Raw genomic sequence first — 25,127 nt, forward strand, 5'->3', positions numbered from 1 at the left:
TCATAGTTGAAGTGTACCGATGATGAACATTACAGGCCTCTCTCATATTTTTAAGTGGGAGAACTTGCACAATTGGTGGCTGACTAAATACTTTTTTTGCCCCACTGTATATCATTAAGGATTATAGTTTTCACCTGGGTTCACCTGGTCAATCTATGTCATGAAAAGAGCAGGTGTCCTTAATGTTTTGCAAAATCAGTGTGTTGTGTCTACTAGCTCATTCCCACAGAAACCTGCAGAGGGAAGCCGTACCACCCAGTCACCCATCAGACTCCATTGTGAGACGTCTCACAGAGGATATTCAACCCCTAAAAGCAATTCAAGTAATCTCAATATATTTACAGTTAGAAGCTAACAAAAACAACAAAACTGACAGGTGCACACTGATCAGTAAAGAGAGGCTAACATTCTATAACAATCACTTTCCTCTGCATTGTTCTCTCACAGTGAGAAGAGAAAGAAACAATAGGATTACAATAGTTGTTCTACACTTTCTTTCCTTTGAAATCCAATTGCCCATTGATTTAATGACATGATAAATTAAGTGGAGGTTCTAATCTTAGCTGGTTGAGAAAATGATGAGGGGGATTATCTCTCTTTAGTTGTACATTGGTGTATTTTTTTAATTGGCCCAATCTGTTAGAATTTTCCCCACATTCAGAGCAGTAGTAAGGCTTCTCTCGTTTGTGTATATGTCCATGTTTTTTTAAGTGGCCCTGTTGAGGAAACTCGCCCCACATTCAGGAGCAGTAGTAAGGCTTCTCTCCTGTGTGTGTTCTCTGATGAACTTTTAGTGATGTTGATGTTTTGAAGCATTTGCACATTACAGAACATGAGTAAAGCTTATCTCCTTTGTGTATACGTTCATGTTGTTTTAAGATACCCAATAGAGAGAACCTCTTTCCACAGTCAGAGCAGGAGTAAGGCTTCTCTCTTGTGTGTGTTCTCTGATGAACTTTTAGTGATGTTGATGTTTTGAAGCATTTTCCACATTCAGAACATGAGTAAGGCTTCTCTCCTGTGTGTGTTCTCTGATGAACTTTTAGTGATGTTGATGTTTTGTAGCATTTTCCACATTCAGAACATGAGTAAGGCTTCTCTCCTGTGTGTGTTCTCTGATGAACTTTTAGTGATTTTGATGTTTTGAAGCATTTTCCACATTCAGAACATGAGTAAGGCTTCTCTCCTGTGTGTGTTCTCTGATGAACTTTTAGTGATGTTGATGTTTTGTAGCATTTTCCACATTCAGAACATGAGTAAGGCTTCTCTCCTGTGTGTGTTCTCTGATGAACTTTTAGTGATGTTGATGTTATGACGCATTTTCCACATTCAGAACATGAGTAAGGCTTCTCTCCTGTGTGTATACGTTCATGGTTTTTTAAGCTGCCCAGTTGAGAGAAACTTGCCCCACATGCAGAGCAGGAGTAAGGCTTCTCTCCTGTGTGTGTTCTCTGATGAAGTTTTAGTGATGTTGATCTTTTGAAGCATTTTCCACATTCAGAACATGAGTAAGGCTTCTCTCCTGTGTGTATAGGTTCATGGTTTTTTAAGCTGCCCAGTTGAGAGAAACTCGCCCCACATGCAGAGCAGGAGTAAGGCTTCTCTCCTGTGTGTATTCTCTGATGAAGTTTTAGTGATGTTGATCTTTTGAAGCTTTTTCCACATTCAGAGCAGGAGATTGGCTTTTGTGCTTTTGTGTATAATTTGTGTATACGTTCATGTTGTTTTAAGGTACCCAGGTGAAAGAAACTCTTTCCACATTCAGAGCAGGAGTAAAGCTGGGTGGCCGGTCCTCTTCTGTCTGTACCGGGTGACATATGTATTCATATCAGTAGGCTGTACAATACAGGCGAATTAAACTATTCTAAAAGTGGGTAAGAGATGAAAGCTAAAAAGGGGCGTGTCATCCTCTACTCAGTATTACAAGGGTTAGAAACTACACAGACTCATTTCATAGAACTTTAAAACACTGGCAGTTTGTCTACTTCACTTCTTTAGTCTACTCTCTGATCACTCCAGATAACCCAGTGAATAAAACAAATGCTGGCAATACTGGTGTCAAACCATGCACGTCTCAGTAGCATGAAATAACATCTACCTTCTCATTGAAACAGTTCATCATGAAACAGTTCTACTGCAACTTTTCATACACAGTGGGAAGTTGGAATGAACAACAAACTAAGTTAGAACCTTCTCTTACCATGATTAACACATTTCCCAATCTTCTCCTCCTCTTCTTCTTCATCTTTAATGTTGACATTCAGCTCCAGTGTTTGACTGCAGTCTTCCAGCTTCACTGATGCCATCTCTGGATCCTGCAGTGCAAACTGGGCCCCACTGTCACAATCAGAACCCAGTGACTGTGGGTATGCACTCAGTGTGGAAGGAGAGAGGCAGGCTGGGTTTGTCGTTACTGTTGATGTTACCGGCCTCAGACTTAATTCTAGTCCTGTAGTAACAATGAGAAACAGACACAAAAAGTTATTGTCTTGACAGTTCTGGCACTTTCTTTATTCTCAAAAAATATAATATATGTTCAATTATCTAATTCAGTGCTTGATTTGGACTGAAATAGGTGCCGGTACTGTTTATATTTAGGCACGATGCTGAACAATACTGAGGAGCTAATATTCTATAAGAGGAACGGTCATGGGCGGCGCACGGCGGTCGACGTCACCGGTCTTCTAGCCATCGCCAATCCATTACATATTCAGTATTTAACCCTCTGTTTTCCACATGTATGTGTGCGTGTTTGTTCTATGTTGATGGCTGTATCTGACGGCTGGTATTTTGTTGCCGGGCTTTGTATCTACGCCCGTTTATTCGTGGTACCGGTATATTGTTTCTATACTGGTGTTTTTTCGTGTATTAAATACGTCGTCCACGCATCTCAACTCTCCTGTGCCTGACTCCTTTTCACCAGTTACCCACATCCTTGAAAGAAACACGTACCTCAGTAGGGATCGAGGAGCGAGTCCAGCAGCACGCTGCTATTCTCCAGCATCTCGGCAGCGCCATGGACCGCGTGCTGCAAACCATGGAGCGATGGAAGAGAGGAGGAATTCCTCCAGCGTCTCCACCAGCACCACCAGTTTCAACTATAATCACCCCTCCTTCACCTGGTCCCAGTGGGATTCGGCTCGCCCTCCCGAGGGAGTATGATGGTACAGCGGTGGGATGTCAGGGGTTCTTGCTCCAGCTAGTGTTCCACCTGGCAACCGTCCACCGACCTCCCTCAGGCCGTGAAAGCGTGGTCTGCCTCTCAGGGAAGGACCTGGAGTGGGCCAACGTCTTATGGCGGGAAGAAGAAGCCGTGTTGGACCATTTTGGGATTTCAACCGCCGCTTTCGGGCAGTCTTTGACCACCCGCCTGAGAGTAGAGCGGCGGGTGAACGTCTCATACACCTGAGGCAGAGGACGAGGAGTGCACAGGAGTTTGTGTTGGACTTCCGGACCCTGGCCGCCGGCGCGGGATGGAACGACAGGGCCCTGATCGATCACTACATGTGCAGTCTGCGCGAGGACGTCCGTCGGGAGTTGTCCTGCAGGGACACCACTCTCATATTCAACCAGCTGGTGGACTTGTCCATCCGACTGGATAACATGCTGGCTACCCGCGAACATCCAGATCGGGGTCTGTCGATTCCATCCCCCAGCACCACCACTCCGACGCCCATGGAGCTGGGAGGTACTGCACTTAGGGCAACCGGAGGCGGGGCCATTCCATGCACCATCTGTGGCCGCAGAGGGCACACTGCCGGTCGGTGCTGGGAAGGTTCCTCTGGGAGTCGAGGCAGCAGGCAGGGCACTCTCGTGTCACCCCAGGTGAGTCGGCACCAGGCTCACCCAGAGCCACTGGTTGCTCACATGGTTTTGTTTATTAATTTTCTTGAGATTTCACAGAATTCCCAGCATAAGGCGCTCGTAGATTGAATTTTATTGACAGATCATTTGGCCATAGTTTAGAGATCCCCAATGTTCCTGTCGATATGCCCTTCCCTGTGCACGCCCTAGAAAGTCGACCATTAGGGTCAGGGCTAACTATGGAGGCCACCGCTCCTCTGGGCATGGTTACGCAGGAGGGTCACAAGGAGAGAATCAGTCTCTTCCTTATTGATTCTTCTGCATTTCCCGTGGCGCTGGGCCTACCCTGGTTGGCCGGTCATGACCCCACTATTTCGTGGCAACAGACCGCTCTCACGGGGTGGTCACGAAAGTGCTCGGGGAGGTGTTTAGGGGTTTCCATCGGTGCTACTACAGTGGAAAGCCTAGACCAGGTCTCCACCGTGCGCATCCCCTCTGAATATACCAATTTGGCTCTTGCCTTCTGTAAGAAGAAGGCGACTCAATCACCACCCCATCGACGGGGGGGATTGTGCGATAAATCTCCTGGTAGACGCAGCACTTCCCAGGTGTCACGTGTATCCCCTGTCGCAAGAGGAGACGGGGAGGAAATGGAAACATATGTTTCCGAATCTCTGGGGCAGGGGTACATTCGGCCCTCCACTTCACCTGCCTCCTCGAGTTTATTTTCGTGAAGAAGAAGGATGGATATCTGCGCCCATGTATTGACTATCGAGGCATTAACCAAATCACTGTGAGGTAGTTACCCGCTGCCTCTCATAACCAGTGCGATCGAGTCAATGCACAGGGAACACTTCTTCACAAAATTGGATCTCAGGAGCGCTTACAACCTGGTGCGTATCCGGGAGGGAGAAGAGTGGAAGACGGTGTTTAGTACCACATCAGGCCATTATGAGTACCTTGTCATGCCATACGGGTTGATGAATGCTCCATCAGTCTTCCAATCCTTTGTAGACGAGATTTTCAGGAACTTGCACGGGCAGGGTGTAGTGGTGTATATCGATGACATTCTGATTTACTCCTCTACACGCGCCAAGTATGTGTCCTTGGTGCGCAGGGTACTTGTACGACTGTTGGAGCATGACCTGTACGTCAAGGCTGAGAAATGCCTGTTCTTCCAACAGGCCGTCTCCTTCCTAGGGTATCGCATTTCTACATCAGCCACTAATCCACTAACCTCTCCCCCTTCCAGTGCGTACTGGGGTACCAGCCGGTTCTGGCACCTAGGCATCAGAGCCAGATCGAGGTTCCTGTGGTGGACGACTGGTTTAGGCGCTCGTAGGAGACATGGGACGCCGCTCATGTGCACCTTCAGTGGGCCGGGAGGCGTCAGAAGACTGGCGCAGACCGTAGCGGTGACTCTCGACCCTCCACCTGCCCTGCCGGAAGCTGGGCCCGCGGTTTGTGGGGCCATTCAAAGTCCTGAGGAGACTGAACGAGGTTTGTTACAGGTTACAGCTTCCCCCCGATTACCATATTAACCCCTTTTTCCATGAGTCTCTCCTCAGGCCGGTGGTGGCTGGTCCACTCCAGGAGTCTGAGGTGCGGGAGGTTCCTCCGCCCCCTTTGGACATCGAGGGGGCCCCGGCATATGCAGTTCGAGCCATACTGGACTCGAGGAGTCTAGCGAGGGAGTGGGAGGGGTACGGTCCGGAGGAGAGATGCTGGGTGCCGGTGGAGGACGTATTGGACCTGTCGATGCTGCAGGAGTTCCTGTCTCCATCCAGGTCACCCTACGCCTCGTCCTCCGGGTCGTCCCCGAGGCCGGTGTCGGCACGCGGCTCAAGGGGGGTTACTGTCACGACTTCCTCCGAAGTCAGTCTTTCTCCTTGTTCGGGCGGCGCTCGGCGTCACCGGTATTCAAGCCATCGCCGATTCACTTTTAATTTTCCATTTGTTTTTTCACACCTGGTTTCAATTCCCCCATTACAGATTCAGTATTTAACCCTCTGTTTTACACATGTATGTGTGCGTGTTTGTTCTGTTGAAGACTGTGTCTGACGGCTGGTATTTTGTTGCCGGGCTTTGTATGACCGCCAGTTTATTCGTGGTACCGGTATATTTCACGGACCGTTGTATTGTTTCTATACCGTGTTTTTTTGTGTATTAAATACCAGAAACAAACATCTTTCTGGTAAGAAGAGGGGCAGGGGCGTATGCCTTATGATTAACGAGACGTGATCACAACAACATACAGGAACTCAAGTCCTTCTGTTCACCTGACTAATCGCTGCAGCTGTTCATAGTCCATCGGTAAATAGCCCACCCAATTTACCTACCTCATCCCCATACGATTTTTATTTATTTACTTTTTTGCACACCAGTATCTCTACCTGCACATGACCATCTGATAATTTATCACTCCAGTGTTAATCTGCAAAATTGTAATTATTCGCCTAACTCATCATGCCTTTTGAACACAATGTATATAGACTCTTTTTTTTCTTTTTTCTACTGTGTTATTGACTTGTTAATTGTTTACTCCATGTGTAACTCTGTGTTGTCTGTTCACACTGCTATGCTTTATCTTGGCCAGGTCGCAGTTGTATATGAGAACAATCAAATGTCGACCGCATTATCTACCAAGGGAGTTCTCTTCGATTATAATCACAGCTGTATATATTCCCCCCCAAGCAGACACATCGATGGCCCTGAACAAACTTTATTTGACTCTTTGCAAACTGGAAACCACATATCCTGAGGCTGCATTCATTGTAGCTGGGGATTTTAACAAGGCTAATCTGAAAACAAGACTCCCTAAATTGTATCAGCATATCGATTGCGCAACCAGGGCTGGTAAAACCTGGGATTTTAGTTACAGACAGAAACTAAAACAAGAAGCTCCCGCGCTCAGGTCTGTTCAACGCTGGTCCGACCAATCTGATTCCACGCTTCAAGACTGCTTCGATCACGTGGACTGGGATATGTTCCGCATTGCTTCCAACAACATCATTGACGAATACGCTGATTCGGTGAGCGAGTTCATTAGAAAATGCATTGACGATGTCGTTCCCACAGCAACGGTTGAAACATTCCCAAACCAGAAACCGTGGATTGATGGCAGCATCCGCATGAAACTGAAAGCACAAACCACTGCTTTTAACCAGGGCAAGGTGACCGGAAACATGACCGAATAAAACCAGTGTAGCTATTCCCTCCGCAAGGCAATCAAACAAGCTAAGCGTCAGTATAGAGACAAAGTAGAGTCACAATTCAACGGCTCAGACACAAGAGGTATGTGGCAGGGTCTACAGTCAATCACGGATTACAAAAAGAAAACCAGCCCCGTCACCGACCAGGATGTCTTGCTCCCCGACAGACTAAATCACTTTTTTGCCCGCTTTGAGGACAATACAGTGCCACTGACACGGCCCGCAACCAAAACCTGCTGACACTCCTTCACTGCAGCCGATGTGAGTAAAACATTTAAACGTGTTAACCCTCGCAAGGCTGCAAGCCCAGACGGCATCCCCAGCCGCGTCCTCAGAGCATGCGCAGACCAGCTGACTGGTGTGTTTACGGACATATTCAATCAATCCTTATCCCAGTCTGCTGTTCCCACATACTTCAAGAGGGTCACCATTGTCCCGGTTCCCAAAAAAGCTAAGGTAACTGAGCTAAACGACTATCGCCCCGTAGCACTCACTTCCGTCATCATGAAGTGCTTTGAGAGACTAGTCAAGGACCATATAACCTCCACCCTACCTGACACCCTAGACCCACTCCAATTTGCTTACCGCCCAAATAGGCCCTAACCCAGAGGAATACCTATGTGAGAATGCTGTTCATCGACTTCAGCTCAGCATTTAACCCCCTATCCACGTCGATGGGACAGTAGTGGAGAGGGTAGTAAGTTTTAAGTTCCTCAGCGTACACATCACGGACAAACTGAATTGGTCCACCCACACAGACAGCGTCGTGAAGAAGGCGCAGCAGCGCCTCTTCAACCTCAGGAAGCTGAAGAAATTTGGCTTGTCACCAAAAGCACTCACAAACTTCGACAGATGCACAATCGAGAGCATCCTGTCGGGCTGTATCACCGCCTGGTACGGCAACTGCTCAGCCCACAACCATAAGGCTCTCCAGAGGGTAGTGAGGTCTGCACAACACATCACCGGGGGCACCTAGGACACCTACACCACCCGATGTCACAGGAAGGCCATAAAGATCATCAAGGACAACAACCACCCGAGCCACTGCCTGTTCACCCCGCTATCATCCAGAAGGCGAGGTCAGTTCAGGTGCATCAAAGCAGGGACTGAGAGACCGAAAAACAGCTTCTATTTCAAGGCCATCAGACTGTTAAACAACCACCACTAACATTGAGAGGCTGCTGCCAACACACTGACTCAACTCCAGCCACTTTAATAATGGGAATTGATGGAAATGTATGTAAAATATATCACTAGCCACTTTAAACAATGCTACTTAATATAATGTTTACATACCCTACATTACTCATCTCATATGTATATGTACAGTGGGGCAAAAAAAGTATTTAGTCAGCCACCAATTGAGCAAGTTCTCCCACTTAAAAAGATGAGGCTTGTAATGTTCATCATAGGTACACTTCAACAATGACAGACAAAATGAGAAGAAAAAAAATCCAGAAAATCACATTGTAGGATTTTTAAAGAATTTATTTGCAAATTATTTTGAAATTTGACCCTAATAACCCAGACCTGTATGTTCAAGGCACCTTATATCATTGCCTGAAGGAATGTGCTGAGATACAAATGTTTGAGCTCAGTACCGCGCTCTATCTCTGAGATGACCTCTACCCCAATACCACTAATCCATAAGCTATGCCTCCTAAATCTTTACCCAGAGAATATCTCTTTACATAGGAGGGAAAATTTAAAAAATGGTTGACCTCTGTCTATTACAAGCTAGACGTTCAATTGCGCTCCACTGGAAGTATGTCAGTTCCCCCTCACTTGGTCATTGGTAAAAATAATTAACATCAAGCCTGGCTCTTGAAAAATGTACTTATATAGTGAAGAAGAAAGCCCCAGAGTTTCATTATATTTGGGATCTGTTTAATGAGTTTTTGCAAACTGATGATATTGTAGAAGCATTGGAACTGTAAATCTGTATATTCTCTATATTTTATGTGAATATTGGCTCTAGTCGAAGCGTAATCTGCATTATCTACAACTGTATATTATACTTTATTTATTTATATTCTTGGATTTCTTTATGTTTGGTTGTTATGTTTTCATCTCTCTTTGGGTTGGGGGGGTGAAAAGAGAAAATACAATTGTATTTATGTAATTGTTCTACATGGAACTAATAAATATATGTGGGGGGAAAAGAATGATGAGGGCACTGTGTTCTTGGGGACCTTCAACGCTTCAAGGGGCTGGAAGCACTGCATCTCATGAAAACATTTCTAAAAACCAATTTTTTCTTTGTCATTATGGGGTATTGTGTGTAGATTGATGAAGATTTTTTATTTATTTAATCCATTTTAGAAATGTGGGAAAAGTCAAGGGGTCTAAATACTTCCTGAATGAGAGAGGGGATACCTGGTCAGTTGTACAACTGAATGCATTCAACTGAAAAGTGTCTTCCGCAACCCAAATCAAATCAAATATATTTATAACGCCCTTCTTACATCAGCTGATATCTCAAAGTGCTGTACAGAAACCCAGCCTAAAACCCCAAACAGCAAGTAATGCAGCCCCTCTGAATCAGAGAGGTGCGGGGGGCTGCCATAATGGACATCCACGTCTTTGGCACCCGGGGAACTGTGTAAAAAATACAGATTTTTACTTTGTCAGCTCAGGGATTCGATCCAGCAAACTTTCGGTTACTGGCCCCAACGCTCTAACCACTAGGCTACCTGTAAGTATTCATATAAATAGGCTGTGCAATGCAAAAGGGGAATACAACTATTCTAAAAGTATCTCAGGTTTTGTTTCATAGAACTTTAAAACACTGGCAGTTTGTCTACTTCACCTCTTTAGTCTCCTCTCTGGTGCTGGTGTCAAACCATGCAAGTCTCAGTAGCATGAAATAACATCTACCTTCTCATTGAAACAGTTCATCATGAAACAGTTCTACTGCAACTGTTCATACACAGTGGTAAGTTGGAATGAAAAACACAAACTTAGTTAGTTAGAACCTGCTCTTACCATGAGAAACAGATGTCCCAATCTTCTCCTCCTCTTCTTCATCTTTCATGTTGACATTCAGCTCCAGTGTTTGACTGCAGTCTTCCAGCTTCACTGATGCCATCTCTGGATCCTGCAGTGCAAACTGGGCTCCACTGTCACAATCAGGACCCAGTGACTGTAGGTTTAGAGTCAGTGTGGAAGGAGAGAGGAGGCCTGCGTTTGTCCTCACTGTTGATGTTACCGGCCTCATACCAGAGTCGGCAAGTACTAGAGGAGAAACGGACACAAAAGTAGTGTCTTCAAAGTCCTGGCACTTTCTTTATTCACTATTAAATATATTTGATTTTTTCTTGGTCAATTATCTAATTCAGTCCTTGACTTGGACTGAAATAGTTGCCGATACTCATTTTGTGTGCCGGTACTGTTTATATTTAGGTGCAGGAGCTTCATAATACATTTGAGCTAAAACTTAACCTGTAGTAGATAAATGCATACAAGACTCAAAAACCATTTAGTACAAGGTTACAGTTTGTTTTTGGCAGCACTATGTACTATTTTCCTTAACCTTCTTCACGGTATTATTCCAATCAAAAAACAATTGTATTTCCATATAGAAATACATAAGACAGACTGAATGTGTCAATATTCTACACATGTAGAAACTGATAATCATTACATTTAAGGTCACACTACTGTTTTGAAGCTGAAATGGATAATTATTATTCTAATTCTATAGTTAGAATATAAATAATGGGCACTTCAACCTTCTCATTGAAACAGTTCATCATGAAACAGTTCTACTGCAACTGTTCCTGCACAGTGGGAAGTTGGAATGAAACAAACTTAGAACCTGCTCTTACCATGAGAAACAGTTATCCCAATCTTCTCCTCCTCTTCTTCATCTTTAATGTTGACATTCAGCTCCAGGGTTTGACTGCAGTCCTCCAACTTCACTGATGCCATCTCTGGACCCTGCAGTGCAAACTGGGCTCCACTGTCGCAATCAGGACCCAGTGACTGTAGGTTTGGACTCAGTGCAGAAGGAGAGAGGAGGGCTGGGTTTGTCCTCACTGTTGATGTTACTAGCCTCATACCTGAGTCGGCAAGTAGTAGAAGAGAAACAGACAAACATTATTGTCTTGCCAGTTCTGGCACCCTCTTTATTCTTTAAAAATATATTATATTTCTTCTTGTTCAATTATCTAATTCAGTGATTGACTTGGCCTGGAATAGATACCGGTACTGTTTATATTTAGGTGCAGGAGCTCCACAACACTGTTAAGCTAATATTCTATAAAGAGGAACATGTGCTCAAACAGTAGAAATCTGGAGTTGAACTCGTGTCCATGTCAAGAACTGATTTCATTTCAATAGATCAGGTAGGTAAGCATTGACAAGAAAACATTGATGCATTAATATTAGACACAAAGGACACACAACGTAAGACACTTAATATATAGATTTCCTAAATTCACATAAAATGACTCCAAAACCATGAAGTACAGGGTTAGTTAGTTTCAGGCAGAAAAACAGAAAAACAGTAGCGCAACCGTAACATTGTCTGCACTTTAGTCCGTTGACCCAGTCCGAGTCGGCGCCGCCATTTTCACAGCGTGTGAATTTTACACAAAACCGATAACATGAAGCTCGGAAATCTCAAATAAATTGATTATTTATGAAATTGAACCTGAGCAGAATATGTACATCCACTAAGACTAACACTAACACCAACGTCTCTAGTTACGTGACTTGTAAAATAGTTTGTCACCACGTTCTCCACTCGGTTTGACACAAAAATAACACATCAAACCTTTACCAAACGTGATAATAATTTAATGGATTTGTTACCTAGCATTGAACTTTTAAACGTGCTATTACGTACCTGTAGTAATAAAATTAAACGGGCACAAAAGTTACCTTCTTAACTGCACAGTTCTGGCGCTTTTTTAAAATTCTGAAGAATGGTGCGTGCCTGTCGGGAACTTCCTGTTCCCCCACTAACACAGTCCGTGCATTTCGGGATCCTTGGGTTGGCCCTACCCCATTACATGAGAAGGGGGTAGCTGCTGCTGCTGCTCCTGCCCTCTCCTGCTGCTCCTGCTGCTGTTGCTGCTCCTGCCCTCTCCTGCTGCTGCTCCTGCTGCTGCTGCTCCTTCTCTGGGACACTTCTCCTTTGCATAGTGTTGATCAAGCTGTCGATTGTGGCCTGTGGAATATTGTCCCACCCCAGCTAGCACAGTGGATCTGGGCGGATTCCGGCTGTGTGTCGGGGCACTCGGCTGAGTCAGACTCGGCCGAAATCATGTGGCCCGAGGATGCGGGGATTGAGCTCGGGCCGAATCCGGTGCGAGTTATCTGGCCCAAATGCATTACTTGGGGCTCGGGCTGATTCCGGTGTGAGTTATCTGACCCAAATGTATTACTTGGGGCTCGGGACGATTGGGGCCACTCTCTGGCAGATGATTACACGGGCGCCTGTATATAATTAACATTTCATTATTTATTTATTTGTCCATATTTTTTATTGTTTCCGTGATAAAAAAAATACTATTAACATTTAAATTAAATTATTTTAGAGTCCGGTTTAAGTTGTATTTTAGTATTTTGATACTTTGTACATGGCAACTGATAAGCATTAACACAGCAGTCGCAGTACCGATCCTCTAAGGGTGAAACATTTTCTGGCGACAGTAGTATGTGAAGTCTTGGAGGCCCAAAAACTTCTCAGATGTAGATATAATTATGTCCAGGAAGCTTGGCCCCAGTGATGTACTGGGCCGTTCGCACTACCCTCTGTAGTGCCTTGCGGCCATGTTAGCCTTGGACCATGTTAGTTTGTTGGTGATGTGGACACCAAGGAACTTGAGGCTCTCAACCTGCTCAAAAATGAAATGCTAATTAGCTGCTAATGTTGCTATCATAAAGAACTACAAGTGCCATGATGATCTGGACCAGACTGCCGAATCAAGGCAAAGATCTCTGGGTTAAGATCAAATTCTTATTTACAATGACGGCCTACCCTGGGCAAACCCTAATCCGAACGACACTTGGCCAATTGTGCTCTGCCCTATGGGACTCCCAATCACAGCCGGTTGTGATACAGCCTGGAATCAAACCAGGGTCTGTAGTGATGCCTCTAGCACTGAGATGCAGTGTCTTAGACCGCTGCCCCACTCAGGATGGCACATTTGTCAAATCCCGGGAAAATATTAAACTCTAATGGTGACTGAAGGAATAGGCTGACAGAATCTATGGATAATAGCCCTAGAATTTAGTCTGTCAAACGGGTATATGTAACAGTATAACTTCAGACCGACCCCTCGACCATACCCAGGCGCGAACCAGGGACCCTCTGCACACATCAACAACAGTCACCCACGAAGCATCGTTACCCATCGCTCCACAAAAGCCGCGGCCCTGTCAAGGTCTCAGAGCAAGTGACGTCACCGATTGAAACGCTATTGAAACGCTATTTAGCGCGAACCACCGCTAACTAGCTAGCCGTTTCACATCCGTTACATATAGACCTACCTCTGATTCCTTCAATAGGAAGGAATATACTCCAACACAAAGCGTTCCTGTTAGTAGCCTAAAGTCAGTTTAATTTGAAGACTGTTTAAATGAATTAGACCTTCTCCAATTAGCCTACTTTCAGCACCCATGTGTTGTTCATCTCCACGGCTACCGCTTCATAGTAATGTAAGTTGTTTAAATTACTTGAATATGGCTTATTGTGAGGTCAATAACTATGTGCAACTATGTCCAACAATTGTTTACAGACATTATTTCACTTATAATTCACTGTATCACAATTACAGTGGGCAGGAAGTTTACATACACTAAATTTACTGTGCCTATGGGGGCGCTATTTCATTTTTGGATAAAAAGACGTTCCCGTTTTAAGCGCAATATTTTGTCACAAAAAGATGCTCGACTATGCATGGAATTGGTAGCTTTGGAAAGAAGACACTCTGACGTTTCCAGAACTGCAAAGATTTTCACTGTGAGTGCCCCAGAACTCATGCTACAGGCGAAACCAAGATGTTTCTGCAACCAGGAAATGAACAGGATTTCTGAGGCTCCGATTTGCATCATCTCCTTATATGGCTGTGAATGCGACAGGAATGAGCCTACCCTTTCTATCGTTTCCCCAAGGGGTCTGGAGCATTGTGACGTATTTGCAGGCATATCATTGGAAGATTGACCATAAGAGACTACATTTTCCAAGTGTCCTCACTGTGTCCTGCGTGGAAATTGGTGCGCAAAACTCAGGTGCTGGTATTTTTCCATGGGATTCTGAGAAAAACCATGCTTCCACGAACGGCATATCAATGAAGAGATATGTGAAAAAACACCTTGAGGATTGATTCAAACAACGTTTGCCATGTTTCGGGCGATATTATGGAGTTAATTCGGAAAAAAGTTCGACGTTTTGGTGACTGAATTCTCGGTTCGTTTCGGTAGCCAAATGTGTAGTAACAAAACGGAGCGATTTGTCCTACACAAAGAATCTTTCAGGAAAAACTGTACATCTGCTATGTAACTGAGAGTCTCCTCATTGAAACATCTGAAGTTCTTCAAAGGTAAATTATTTTATTTGATTCCTTTGCTGGTTTTTGTGAAAATGTTATGTGCTAAATGCTACGCTAAATGCTAAGCTAGCCATCAACACTCTTACACAAATGATTGATTTTCTAGGGTTCAAAAGCATATTTTGAAAATCTGAGATGACAGTGTTGTTAAGAAAAGGCTAAGCTTGAGAGCAGGCATATTTATTTCATTTCATTTGCGATTTTTAGAAATCGTTAACGTTGCGTTATGGTAATGAGCCTGAGGGTGTAGTCACGCTCCCGGATCCGGGATGGGTAGTTCAGAGAGGCTTGGAAAATTCAGCTTGGAAAATTATGTCATGGCTTTAGAAGCTTCTGGTAGGCTAATTGACATAATTTGAGTCAATTGGAGGTGTACCTGTATTTCAGGGCCTACCTTCAAACTCAGTGCCTCTTTGCTTAGGAACAGTGGGTTAACTGCCTGTTCAGGGGCAGAACGACATATTTGTACCTTGTCAGCTTGGGGATTTGAACTTGCAATCTTTCGGTTACTAGTCCAACGCTCTAACCACTAGGCTACCCTGCCGACCCATCATGGGAAAATCAAACTAAATCAGCCAAGACCTCGACAAAAAATTGTAGACCTCCACAAGTCTGGTTCATCCTTGGGAGCAATTTCCAAATGCCTGAAGGTACCACGTTCATCTGTAGAAACAATAGCATGCAAGTATAAACACCATGGGACCATGCAGCTGTCATACCGCTCAGGAAGGAGATGCGTTCTGTCATCTAGAGATAAACGTACTTTGGTGCAAAAAGTGTAAATCAATCTCAGAACAACAACAAAGGACCTCGTGAAGATGCTGGAGGAAACAGGTACAAAAGTATCTATATCCACAGTAAAAATGAGTCTTATATCGACATAACCTTAAAGGCTGCTCAGCAAGGAAGAAGCCACTGCTCCAAAACCACCATAAAAAAGCCAGACTACGGTTTGCAACTGCACATGGGGACAAAGATTGTACTTTTTTGAGAAATATCCTTTTGTCTGATGAAACAAAAACAGAACTGTTTGGCCATAATGACCATCGTTATGTTTGGAGGAAAAGGGGGGAGGCAAGCCGAAGAACAATATCCCAACCGTGAAGCACGGGGGTGGCAGCATCATGTTGTGGGGGTACTTGGCTGCAGGAGGGACTGGTGCACTTCACAAAATAGAAAATGATGTGGACAATGATGCCAAGCATACTTCCAAAGTTGTGGCGAAATGGCTTAAGGACAACAAAGTCAAGGTATTGGGGTGGCCATCACAAAGCCCTGACCTCAAACCTATAGAACATTTGTGGGCAGAACTGAAAAAGAGTGTGCGAGCAAGGAGGCCTTCAAACCTGACTCAGTTACACCAGCTCTGTCAGGAGGAATGGGCCAAAATTCACCCAACTTATTGTGGGAAGCTTGTGGAAGGCTACCCGACACGTTTGACCCAAGTTAAACAATTTAAAAGCAATGCTACCAAATACTAATTGAGTGTATGCAAACTTCTGACCCACTGGGAATGTGATGAAAGAAATTAAACTGAAATAAATCACTCTACTATTATTCGGACATTTCACATTCTTAATATAAAGTGGTGATCCTAACTGACCTAAAACACAATTATTAAGGGCTTTTTGCAAATGTCTGCTGATTGTCTGCTTAATGTCTACTTAATGTCCGAATGTGTGAATATAAAAGCAACTTTACCTCGGGAGTAGGCAGATTATCTTCTTCAAACAACAGTAAAACTGATTGACTTTCTTCCTTCTATCCATCTACTACACGGTTTAGTGCTCCAACCACTCCTGGAATCTTCTGCTCAAGACGATGAACCTCAATATATAACAAAACCCCAGATATAACACCCTTTAATCGCTGCCCTGCTCCGAAAAACACAATGCTTTCTCCTTCTGCTCTTCTGAGATGCATGAAATCAATACAAAACCACTACTGGTCACTCTGACTGACTACCTTTCCTAATGGCTCCTTCACCATCTTCCTGGCCTCAAATTATCTCCCCAAAATACAGAATTGTTGATGAATCGCGCTCCAAAAGAAACCGATGTCCATTTACAATATCACAACGGAATGTATTACAATGTATAACTGCCATGCCTCAAAACTGGGAGAAAGAAGCAAGTCAACCACCCGCCATTTGTTCCTCAAGACCGTAACACAACGACACGCGGATAATTGTAAGCATCAACATTTTTAAAAACGTTTGTAATTTGATAAGGTTGCTATATTAATGATCTGTTTCCATTCATGTCGCAAACTATTATTTCTCTAGGCTAACATAAGAAACTCTGCTTGGATACGTGCATGCTAGCTAACATTAACACTAACTTAGTTGCTCTAGCCTACTAGGGTCATGTCCCTCTGGCCAGGATAAACAAAGCGGCAATGTTGTGTATTGTATATTTTCGTAGCTGAATCAGAATTAGTTAGGTAACATAGATGTTCTATTTACTTTATACTTGTCATTAGAATGTTTTCTTTTGGACTATACTGTTGGCAGTTGCATTTTCCTATCTCCTCTAGGGAAAAGTCACTTGGGGCCCAGAGAGGGGAGATGTCAGGCTTGTCTTTTACATGTCTGGTAATAGGCAGAATATCCGAAAGGGAGAATTCAGGTTTGAACATTGTCTTCATCATGAATTTATCTGTGAAACGATGTGAAGGGCTCCACAATGTCTGAATTTTGAGATAGTATATGACCTAGAGGCTCACTCCCCTCAGGGAGCTTGTCCATGGGTGGGGTGTATTTGAGATGGGAGCATCTAAAGTAGACAATTGATATATGCCATTGGATGAGGTAATGTTTTGGTAATATGAAGTACCAAGAACGAGAAGTAGAACCTCATCCAAGACACCAAACTGAACGATAATTTATAGCTAATGCTATCTGGCTATGGGATAATCCTCTTTCAAGTAAAAGGTCTTTGTGAAGTTCCTGAGATCTGTGGTTCATCATGTGAGTTGAGAGGGGTGTATCTTGGCTATAAAAGATACTAAGTATTCTTTTGTAAGCACTCTCAGAAAATTCATTTATAGACACTGAATTGATCTGAGAGTCAAAGGGCTATGGTGAAGCTCATATAATTAAAGATGGAGTTTAAAATATAACTCTGACTTGTGTGTGGTTTGTCAACTCATCATTTAGTAATACAGGAAATTACCACGACAAAATACAATAGTTAACTAAAAAGTTTATTTAATTTAATTATACACATCAGAAAAAAGTGGCTGCCCAGCATGAATTCATGTACAAACATTATTTTTCATTGCATTCTTGTCATTTAGCAGATGTTTTTATCCAGAGAGACTTACAGGACAAATAAGAGTTAATTGGCTTGCTCAAGGACACAATGACAGATTTTTCACCTAGTCGGCTCAGGATTCAAACCAGCGACCTTTCAGTTACTGGCCCAACACTCTTAACCGCTAGGCTACCTGCCACCAGATCAATCGACTTCAATACAGTTATTCAAATACATTCATCATCAATGACTACAATAATGAATCTAATATTAAAATAACATTTAATAAACACAAGTAGTCGATTCATAGTCTGTTTATCATTAAACAAAAGTTGTTTAGTAATATAAAATAATCCACCCAAACTAATGCTGAAAGCTGATCATCACATCATCTTTATCTGATATACACGGAGCGTACAAAACAGTTGAAACACCTTCCTAATATTGAGTTGCAGCCCCCTTTGTCCTCAGAACATTCCCAAGTCGTTGGGGCATGGACTCCCAAGGTGTTGAGAGCATCCACAGGGATTCTGGCCCATGTTGACTCCAATGCTTCCCACAATTGTGTCAATGTGGCTGGGAGTGGATCTCTACTCTGAATAGCTCCTTCCATCTCCTCCCACAGATGAACAATTGGATTGAGATCTGGTGACTCGTCAAGCCACTGCAGTAAACTGAATTCACTGTCATGTTCTTGGAACCAATCCTGGACAAGCCTTGTGGCATAGTCCTGCTGAAGAAATCTATTTGCAGATGGATACACTGCTGCCATGAAGGGATGCACCTGATTGGCAATGATGTTTAGATATCCTATGGCATTCAAATGTTACTCCACTTCTTTCAAGGGGTCCAATATGTGTCATGAAAACACACTCCACACCATCACCACCAGCCTGCAATGTTGACACACAGCAGGGATACATGTACTCATGGTTTCCTCCATACCCTAGTCCTCCCATCAGCATGACACAGCAGGAACCAGGGTTCATCAGACCAGGCAATATTTTTCAAATTTTCCAGTGTTTTCATTCCTTAGCCCATTGCAACCGCAGTTTCTTGTTTTTTGCTGAAAGCTAATGGGGATCCATAATAAATACAAAACAACTAGATCATTAAGGATCATAGTTTTCATCTGGGTTCAGCTGGTCAGTCTATGTGATGGAAAGAGCAGGTGTCCTTAATGTTTTATACACTCAGTGTAGGTTGTGTCTACCAGCTCAGGGAAGCAGTACCACCCAGTCAACCACTCCATTGTGAGACGCCTCACAGAGGATATTCAACCCTAAGGGCAAATCCAAGGTCATCTCAATATCTTTACAGTAGAAGCTAACAAAACACACAAACTGGCAAGGTGCACACTGATCAGTAAAGTAAAGACAGGCTAACATTCAAGAACGCTCCCTTTCCTCTGCACAGTTCTCTCACACTGAGAAACAATAGGATTGCAAATGTTCTACGCTTTCTTCATTTGAACCAGCTCACTGTTATCACTTCTTTTACGAGACTTAAGTGATGGAGTGACTTTAATCTCAGCTGGTCTTTGAGAACTGATGAGGCTCTTCTGATTTGATGTATATTTGATGTATTTTTAACTGGCCCATTCGAGATAAACTTTTTAAAAGTCAGAGCAGGTGTAAGGCTTCTCTCCTGTATGCATACGTTTATGTTTTTAGGTGGCCCAGTAGAGAAACCTTTCCCAGTCATGAACGTATGCATACACAGTCAGAGCAGGAGTAAGGCTTCTCTCCTGTGTGTGTTCTCTGATGACCTATTAGCCCAGAGTATGTTGTGAAGCATTTTACACAATTAGAGCAGGAGTAAGGCTTCTCTCCTGTGTGTGTTCTCCGGTGACCTTCAAGCCCAGAGCATGTTGAGAAGCATTTTACACAATCAGAGCAGGAGTAAGGCTTCTCTCCTGTGTGTGTTCTCTGATGAACTTTTAGCTCAGTTGATGTTGCGAAGCATTTTAAACAGTCAGAGCAGAAGTAAGGCTTCTCTCCTGTATGTATACGTTCATGTGTTTTTAAGTTGCCCAGTCGAGAGAAACTCTTTCCACAGTCCGAGCAGGAGTGAGGCTTCTCTCCTGTATGTATACGTTTATGTGTTTTTAGGTGTCCCAGTCGAGAGAAACTAGCCCCACAGTCAGAGCATAAGTAAGGCTTCTCTCCTGTGTGTGTTCTCTGATGAATTTTTAGCTTAGTTGACGATGTGAAGCATTTTACACAATTAGAGCAGGAGTAGGTCTTCTCTCCTGTGTGTATCCGTTCATGAACTGTCAGAAATTTTAATGTTGTGAAATTCTTCCCACAGTCAGTACAGGAATACAGATTCTCTCCTGTGTGTATTTTTAGGTGTATTTTTAACTTTGATAGAATTGAGAAACTCTTCTTACAACGTGGGCAGTGGTGAGACCTCTTAGCTCTGTGATCTTCCTGCTGTTGCTCTCTGGAGGTAGAGACTGTCTCAACATGGTCTCCTGTGTGAATAACATCAGAATAACTAGTCAGTTGGTATTGGTAAAAATAAACCTGTTATGTCAGATCAAAAAGACTGGTCCTGATTAAATGAAGATTTCATGGTAAAAACTAAAAAATATATAATTGCACAAGGGGTTCACAGACTTTCAAGCAGCACTGTATATATTTGCCACTGCTCGGCTAAAAAAAAGCTTGGTCAACCAACATCTATCCACCAAACAATCAACCAGTTGACTAAACGAGGTCAGCCATTTAGGCCAAAAGGGGCCAAAGGGATGAATTATATGAGTCATATCTTCCTCCACTCACTATCCCAAGTAGAGGTCAACCGATTAATCGGAATGGCCGATTAATTAGGGCCGATTTAAAGTTTTCATAACAATCGGAAATCTGTATTTTTGGACACCGATTTTGCAGATGTTTATTTTTTTTACACCTTTATTTAATCTTTATTTAGCTAGGCAAGTCAGTTAAGAACACATTCTTATGACGGCCTAGGAACGGTCAGTTAACTGCCTCGTTCAGGTGCAGAACGACAGATTTTCACCTTGTCAGCTCGGGGGATCCAATCTTGCAACCTTACAGTTAACTAGTCCAACGCAATAACGACCTGCCTCTTGTTGCACTCCACAAGGAGACTGCCTGTTACGCGAAAGCAGTAAGCCAAGGTAAGTTGCTAGCTAGCATTAAACTTATCTTATAAAAAAATAATCAATCAATCATAATCACTAGTTAACTACACATGGTTGATGATATTACTAGATATTATCTAGCGTGTCCTGCGTTGCGTATAATCTGACTGAGCATACAAGCATACAAGTATCTAAGTATCTGATTGAGCGGTGGTAGGCAGAAGCAGGCACGTAAACATGAATTCAAACAGCACTTTTGTGCGTTTTGTCAGCAGCTGTTCGTTGTGCGTCAAGCATTGCACTGTTTATGACTTCAAGCCTATCAACCCCCGAGATGAGGCTGGTGTAACCTAAATTAAATGGCTGGCTAGTTAGCGAGCGCTAATAGCATTTCAAACGTCACTCGCTCTGAGCCTTGGAGTGGTTGTTTCCCTTGCTCGGCATGGGTAACGCTGCTTCGAGGGTGGCTGTTGTCGTTGTGTTCCTGGTTCGAGCCCAGGGAGGAGCGAGGAGAGGGACGGAAGCTATACTGTTACACTGGCAATACTAAAGTTCCTATAAGAACATACAATAGTCAAAGCTTAATGAAATACAAATGGTATAGAGGGAAATAGTCCTATAATTCCTATATTAACTACAACTTAAAACTTCTTACCTGGGAATATTGAAGACTCATGTTAAAAGGAACCACCAGCTTTCATATGTTCTCATGTTCTGAGCAAGGAACTTAAATGTTAGCTTTCTTACATGGCACATATTGCACTTTTACTTTCTTCTCCAACACTTTGTTTATGCATTATTTAAACCAAATTGAACATGTTTCATTATTTATTTGAGGCTAAATTGATTTTATTGATATATTAAGTTAAAATAAGTGTTCATTCAGTACTGTTGTAATTGTCATTATTACAAATACATTTTTTTTAAATTGTCCGATTAATCGGTATCGGCTTTTTTGGGCCTCCAATAATCGGTATCAGCGTTGAAAAATCATAATCGGTCGACTTCTAATCAAAAGGGTTAGTAACTACAGACTCATTTCATAGAACTTCAAAACACTGGCAGTTTGTCTACTTCACTTCTTTAGTCTACTCTCTAATCACTCCAGATAACCCAGTTGTTCAGGGATGTGTGATGTCAGAATGACAGAAGTCAATCTATCAATAGGCTGGTCATAACTTAAGGAGGTCTAATTTATGAAGATATAGTTAGAACCTATTCTTACCATGAGAAACAGATTTCCCAATCTGCTCCTCCTCTTCTTCATCTTTAATGTTGACATTCAGCTCCAGTGTTTGACTGCAGCCTTCCAGCTTCACTGATGCCATCTCTGGATCCTGCAGTGCAAACTGGGCTCCACTGTCACAATCAGGACCCAGTGACTGTAGGTTTCTACTCAGTGTGGAAGGAGAGAGGCAGGCTGGGTTTGTCCTCACTGTTGATGTTACCGGCCTCAGACTTAATCTGAGTCGGCCAGTAGTAATAAAGAGACACGGACACAAAAGTTAGTCTTGAAAGTTCTGGCACTTTCTTTATTCTAAAACGATATTGGATCAGGTAGCTAAGCATTGACAACAAACCATTCAATTAATTTCAAATCAGACGAGGCTACGCGACGTAAATGCACTAAACCTATAGTAGAGTTCCTAAATTCACACACAGAGCATTCAGACCCCTTGACTTTTCCACGTTTTGTTACGTTACAGCCTTATTATAAGATGGATTCAATAGTTTTTTTCCCTCACCAATCTACAGATGATACCCCATAATGACAAAGCAAAAACATGTTTTTAAGATTTTATTTCTCCAAATGTATTAAAAATTACCAACTGAAACATCACATTTACATAAGTATTCAGACCCTTTACTCAGTACTTTTTTGGAGCACCTTTGGCAGTGATTACAGCCTCAAGTCTTCTAGGGTATGACGCTACAAGCTTGGCATACCTGTATTTGGGGAGTTTCTCCCAATCTTCTCTGCATTTCCTCTCAAGCTCTGTCAGGTTGGATGGTGAGCATCGCTGAACGGCCATTTTCAGGTCTCTCCAGGGATGTTCGATCTGGTTCAAGTCAGGGGTCTGGCTGGGCCACTCAAAGACATTTAGAGACTTGTCCCAAAGCCACTCCTGCATTGTCTTGGCTGTGTGCTTAGGGCCGTTGTCCTGTTGGAAGGTGAACCTTCACCCCAGTCGGAGGTCCTTGGAAGGTTTTCATTAAGGATCTCTCTGTAATTTGCTCCATTCATCTTTCCCTCGATTCTGATTAGTCTCGAAGTCCCTGCCGCTGAAAAACATCCCCACAGCATGATGATGCCACCATCATGCTTCACTGTAGGGATGGTGCCAGGTTTTCTCCAGATGTGTTTTGTTACTCATGGTCTGAGAGTCCTTTAGGTGCCTTTTGGCAAACTCCAAGTGGGCTGTCATGTGCCTTTTACTGAGGTCATGTGCCTTTTACTGAGGTCATGTGCCTTTTATTGAGGTCATGTGCCTTTTACTAAGGAGTGGCTTCCTTCTGGACACGCTACCATAAAGTGCTGACTGGTGAAGCGCTGCAGAGATGGTTGTCCTTGGCCCCTTTATTTAACATCTGAACAAAGTGGACAGGCTAACAAGCTTTTCAAACAGTTGGAGACAGACAGAAGGGTGTGTTCATAACAATTCAACTGTTCAACCTTGTTAGCAAATAGATCCAAATTGGCTAAACTCGAAATATAAAGATTAGCTGGCTAGTCACTAGCACGTGAGGTTGTTGAGGCCTGTGTTAATGTTCTATAACGCCTACAATAAGTTAGTCCTTACTAGTTACATTTGTAATAAAAAAGGGCATCAAATAATACATGATTAGTGGGTGTTATGGTTGTGGATGGCTTATATTTAGCCTCGGTATAACTTCACAAGCCCTGAATTCATTAGATTATTGCTGACTGTTTGAAATGCAGTGTATTCAACCTTTAATTGTACAAGGCTCATTTATAGAGAAACTAAACTGAGATATTTATGGTGAATCACCTAGAATCTAAACTGAGATATTTATGGTGAATCACCTAGAATCTAAACTGAGATATTTATGGTGAATCACCTAGAATCTAAACTGAGATGTTTATGGTGAATCACCTAGAATCTAAACTGAGATATTTATGGTGAATCACCTAGAATCTAAACTGAGATATTTATGGTGAATCACCTAGAATCTAAACTGAGATATTTATGGTGAATCACCTAGAATCTAAACTGAGATATTTATGGTGAATCACCTAGAAGTTTGAAAACTCAAGATAAAGCTGTATGATTTTTTGGTCCATATCGTCCAGCCCCAATGGAGAACATTAGAGTAAAGTACAATACTTTATACTGTACTATACTCTGTACTGTTGTACTCTACTGTACTGAATTAAACTTTACTTTCCTGTACTCTGCTGTAGTGCTTTCAAATCTTGTGAAATTAGCTGATTTTTTTGGTCGCCATTGAGAAAAAGTAAATACAAAATAGATCCAACAATTTCCCGCTCGGGTTTGTTAACATTTAACTAAGTTGTGACGATAAAAAACAGCTGTGCGTAATGACGCACCGCGTATTCAGCAATCATCAATTATTCAAAAAAACACTTCCTATCCTCACTTTTAGGGACTAAAGAAACTTTGACAAAAAAATCTTTGGTCAAATGCGCCTGGGTCAATGGAAACCTGCCTAATGAGGTCTGAGTGATTGGTTCAGATGTGGTGTATCCTACAATGTCGGCCTATAACTTTATTTTATGAATGTCCATCCATGTGGAAGGCCTAGAGTTTGTAAAACAGCCAGTTGCATTAGCTTTATTAGTCCTGGTTCCTGTGACTAATCATGTTGTCTATTTAAGCTCTGAATAGGCCCATCAGCTACCCAACTTTATCAGGAGTTATCCTGAGCCTTTTGGCAATGAGAATCAATGCAGTAACACAGCGGGAAATGCAAAAGTACTCTACTGAACTAACTGTTACTTTTCTTTCCTGTACTCTGCTGTACTGTGCTTTCCAATCTTGTGAAACAGTAGCTATGTTTCCAAGAAGTTATCCAGTGATTGTTTTTGTTGACATGTAGAAAAAGTTTGAATAGAAAATAGATCAGACAATTGCCCACTAGGTTGTTTTCAATTAACTATCTTGTGCTGATAAAACAGTTGGACAAAATGATTTGGCAATCATCATTT

At 42.9% G+C, this 25,127-nt stretch overlaps 2 protein-coding genes across 5 annotated transcripts; both read right to left on the minus strand.

The window, feature by feature from the left end:
* Window positions 1-212: 212 nt before the first annotated feature.
* On the minus strand, window positions 213-2,029 carry LOC116364195 (gastrula zinc finger protein XlCGF17.1-like). Its single transcript, XM_031817427.1, has 2 exons — window positions 828-2,029; window positions 213-233 (listed from the first exon to the last, which is right to left on the minus strand). Exons 1-2 carry the CDS (start codon window positions 1,815-1,817, stop codon window positions 213-215), a joined length of 1,011 nt encoding a protein of 336 aa, XP_031673287.1. The 5' UTR covers window positions 1,818-2,029.
* A 37-nt stretch (window positions 2,030-2,066) lies between these two features.
* LOC116364197 (gastrula zinc finger protein XlCGF17.1-like) lies at window positions 2,067-22,690 on the minus strand. 4 transcript variants are annotated; one of them, XM_031817432.1, is made up of 4 exons: window positions 11,901-12,310; window positions 10,844-11,077; window positions 10,002-10,250; window positions 2,067-2,449 (listed from the first exon to the last, which is right to left on the minus strand). In XM_031817432.1, exons 2-4 carry the CDS (start codon window positions 11,073-11,075, stop codon window positions 2,184-2,186), a joined length of 747 nt encoding a protein of 248 aa, XP_031673292.1. In that variant the 5' UTR covers window positions 11,076-11,077; window positions 11,901-12,310; the 3' UTR covers window positions 2,067-2,183. The 4 variants fall into 4 exon arrangements, with proteins under 4 accessions (XP_031673292.1, XP_031673293.1, XP_031673294.1 ...); XM_031817434.1 differs by lacking the exon at window positions 2,067-2,449 and adding an exon at window positions 9,509-9,614 and having other exon boundaries at window positions 11,901-12,347; XM_031817433.1 differs by lacking the exons at window positions 10,844-11,077; window positions 11,901-12,310 and adding an exon at window positions 22,164-22,675.
* Window positions 22,691-25,127: the final 2,437 nt, after the last annotated feature.

The sequence above is a fragment of the Oncorhynchus kisutch genome, unplaced genomic scaffold, assembly GCF_002021735.2.
Source record: "Oncorhynchus kisutch isolate 150728-3 unplaced genomic scaffold, Okis_V2 scaffold1022, whole genome shotgun sequence".
NCBI classification, from domain to species: domain Eukaryota; kingdom Metazoa; phylum Chordata; class Actinopteri; order Salmoniformes; family Salmonidae; genus Oncorhynchus; species Oncorhynchus kisutch.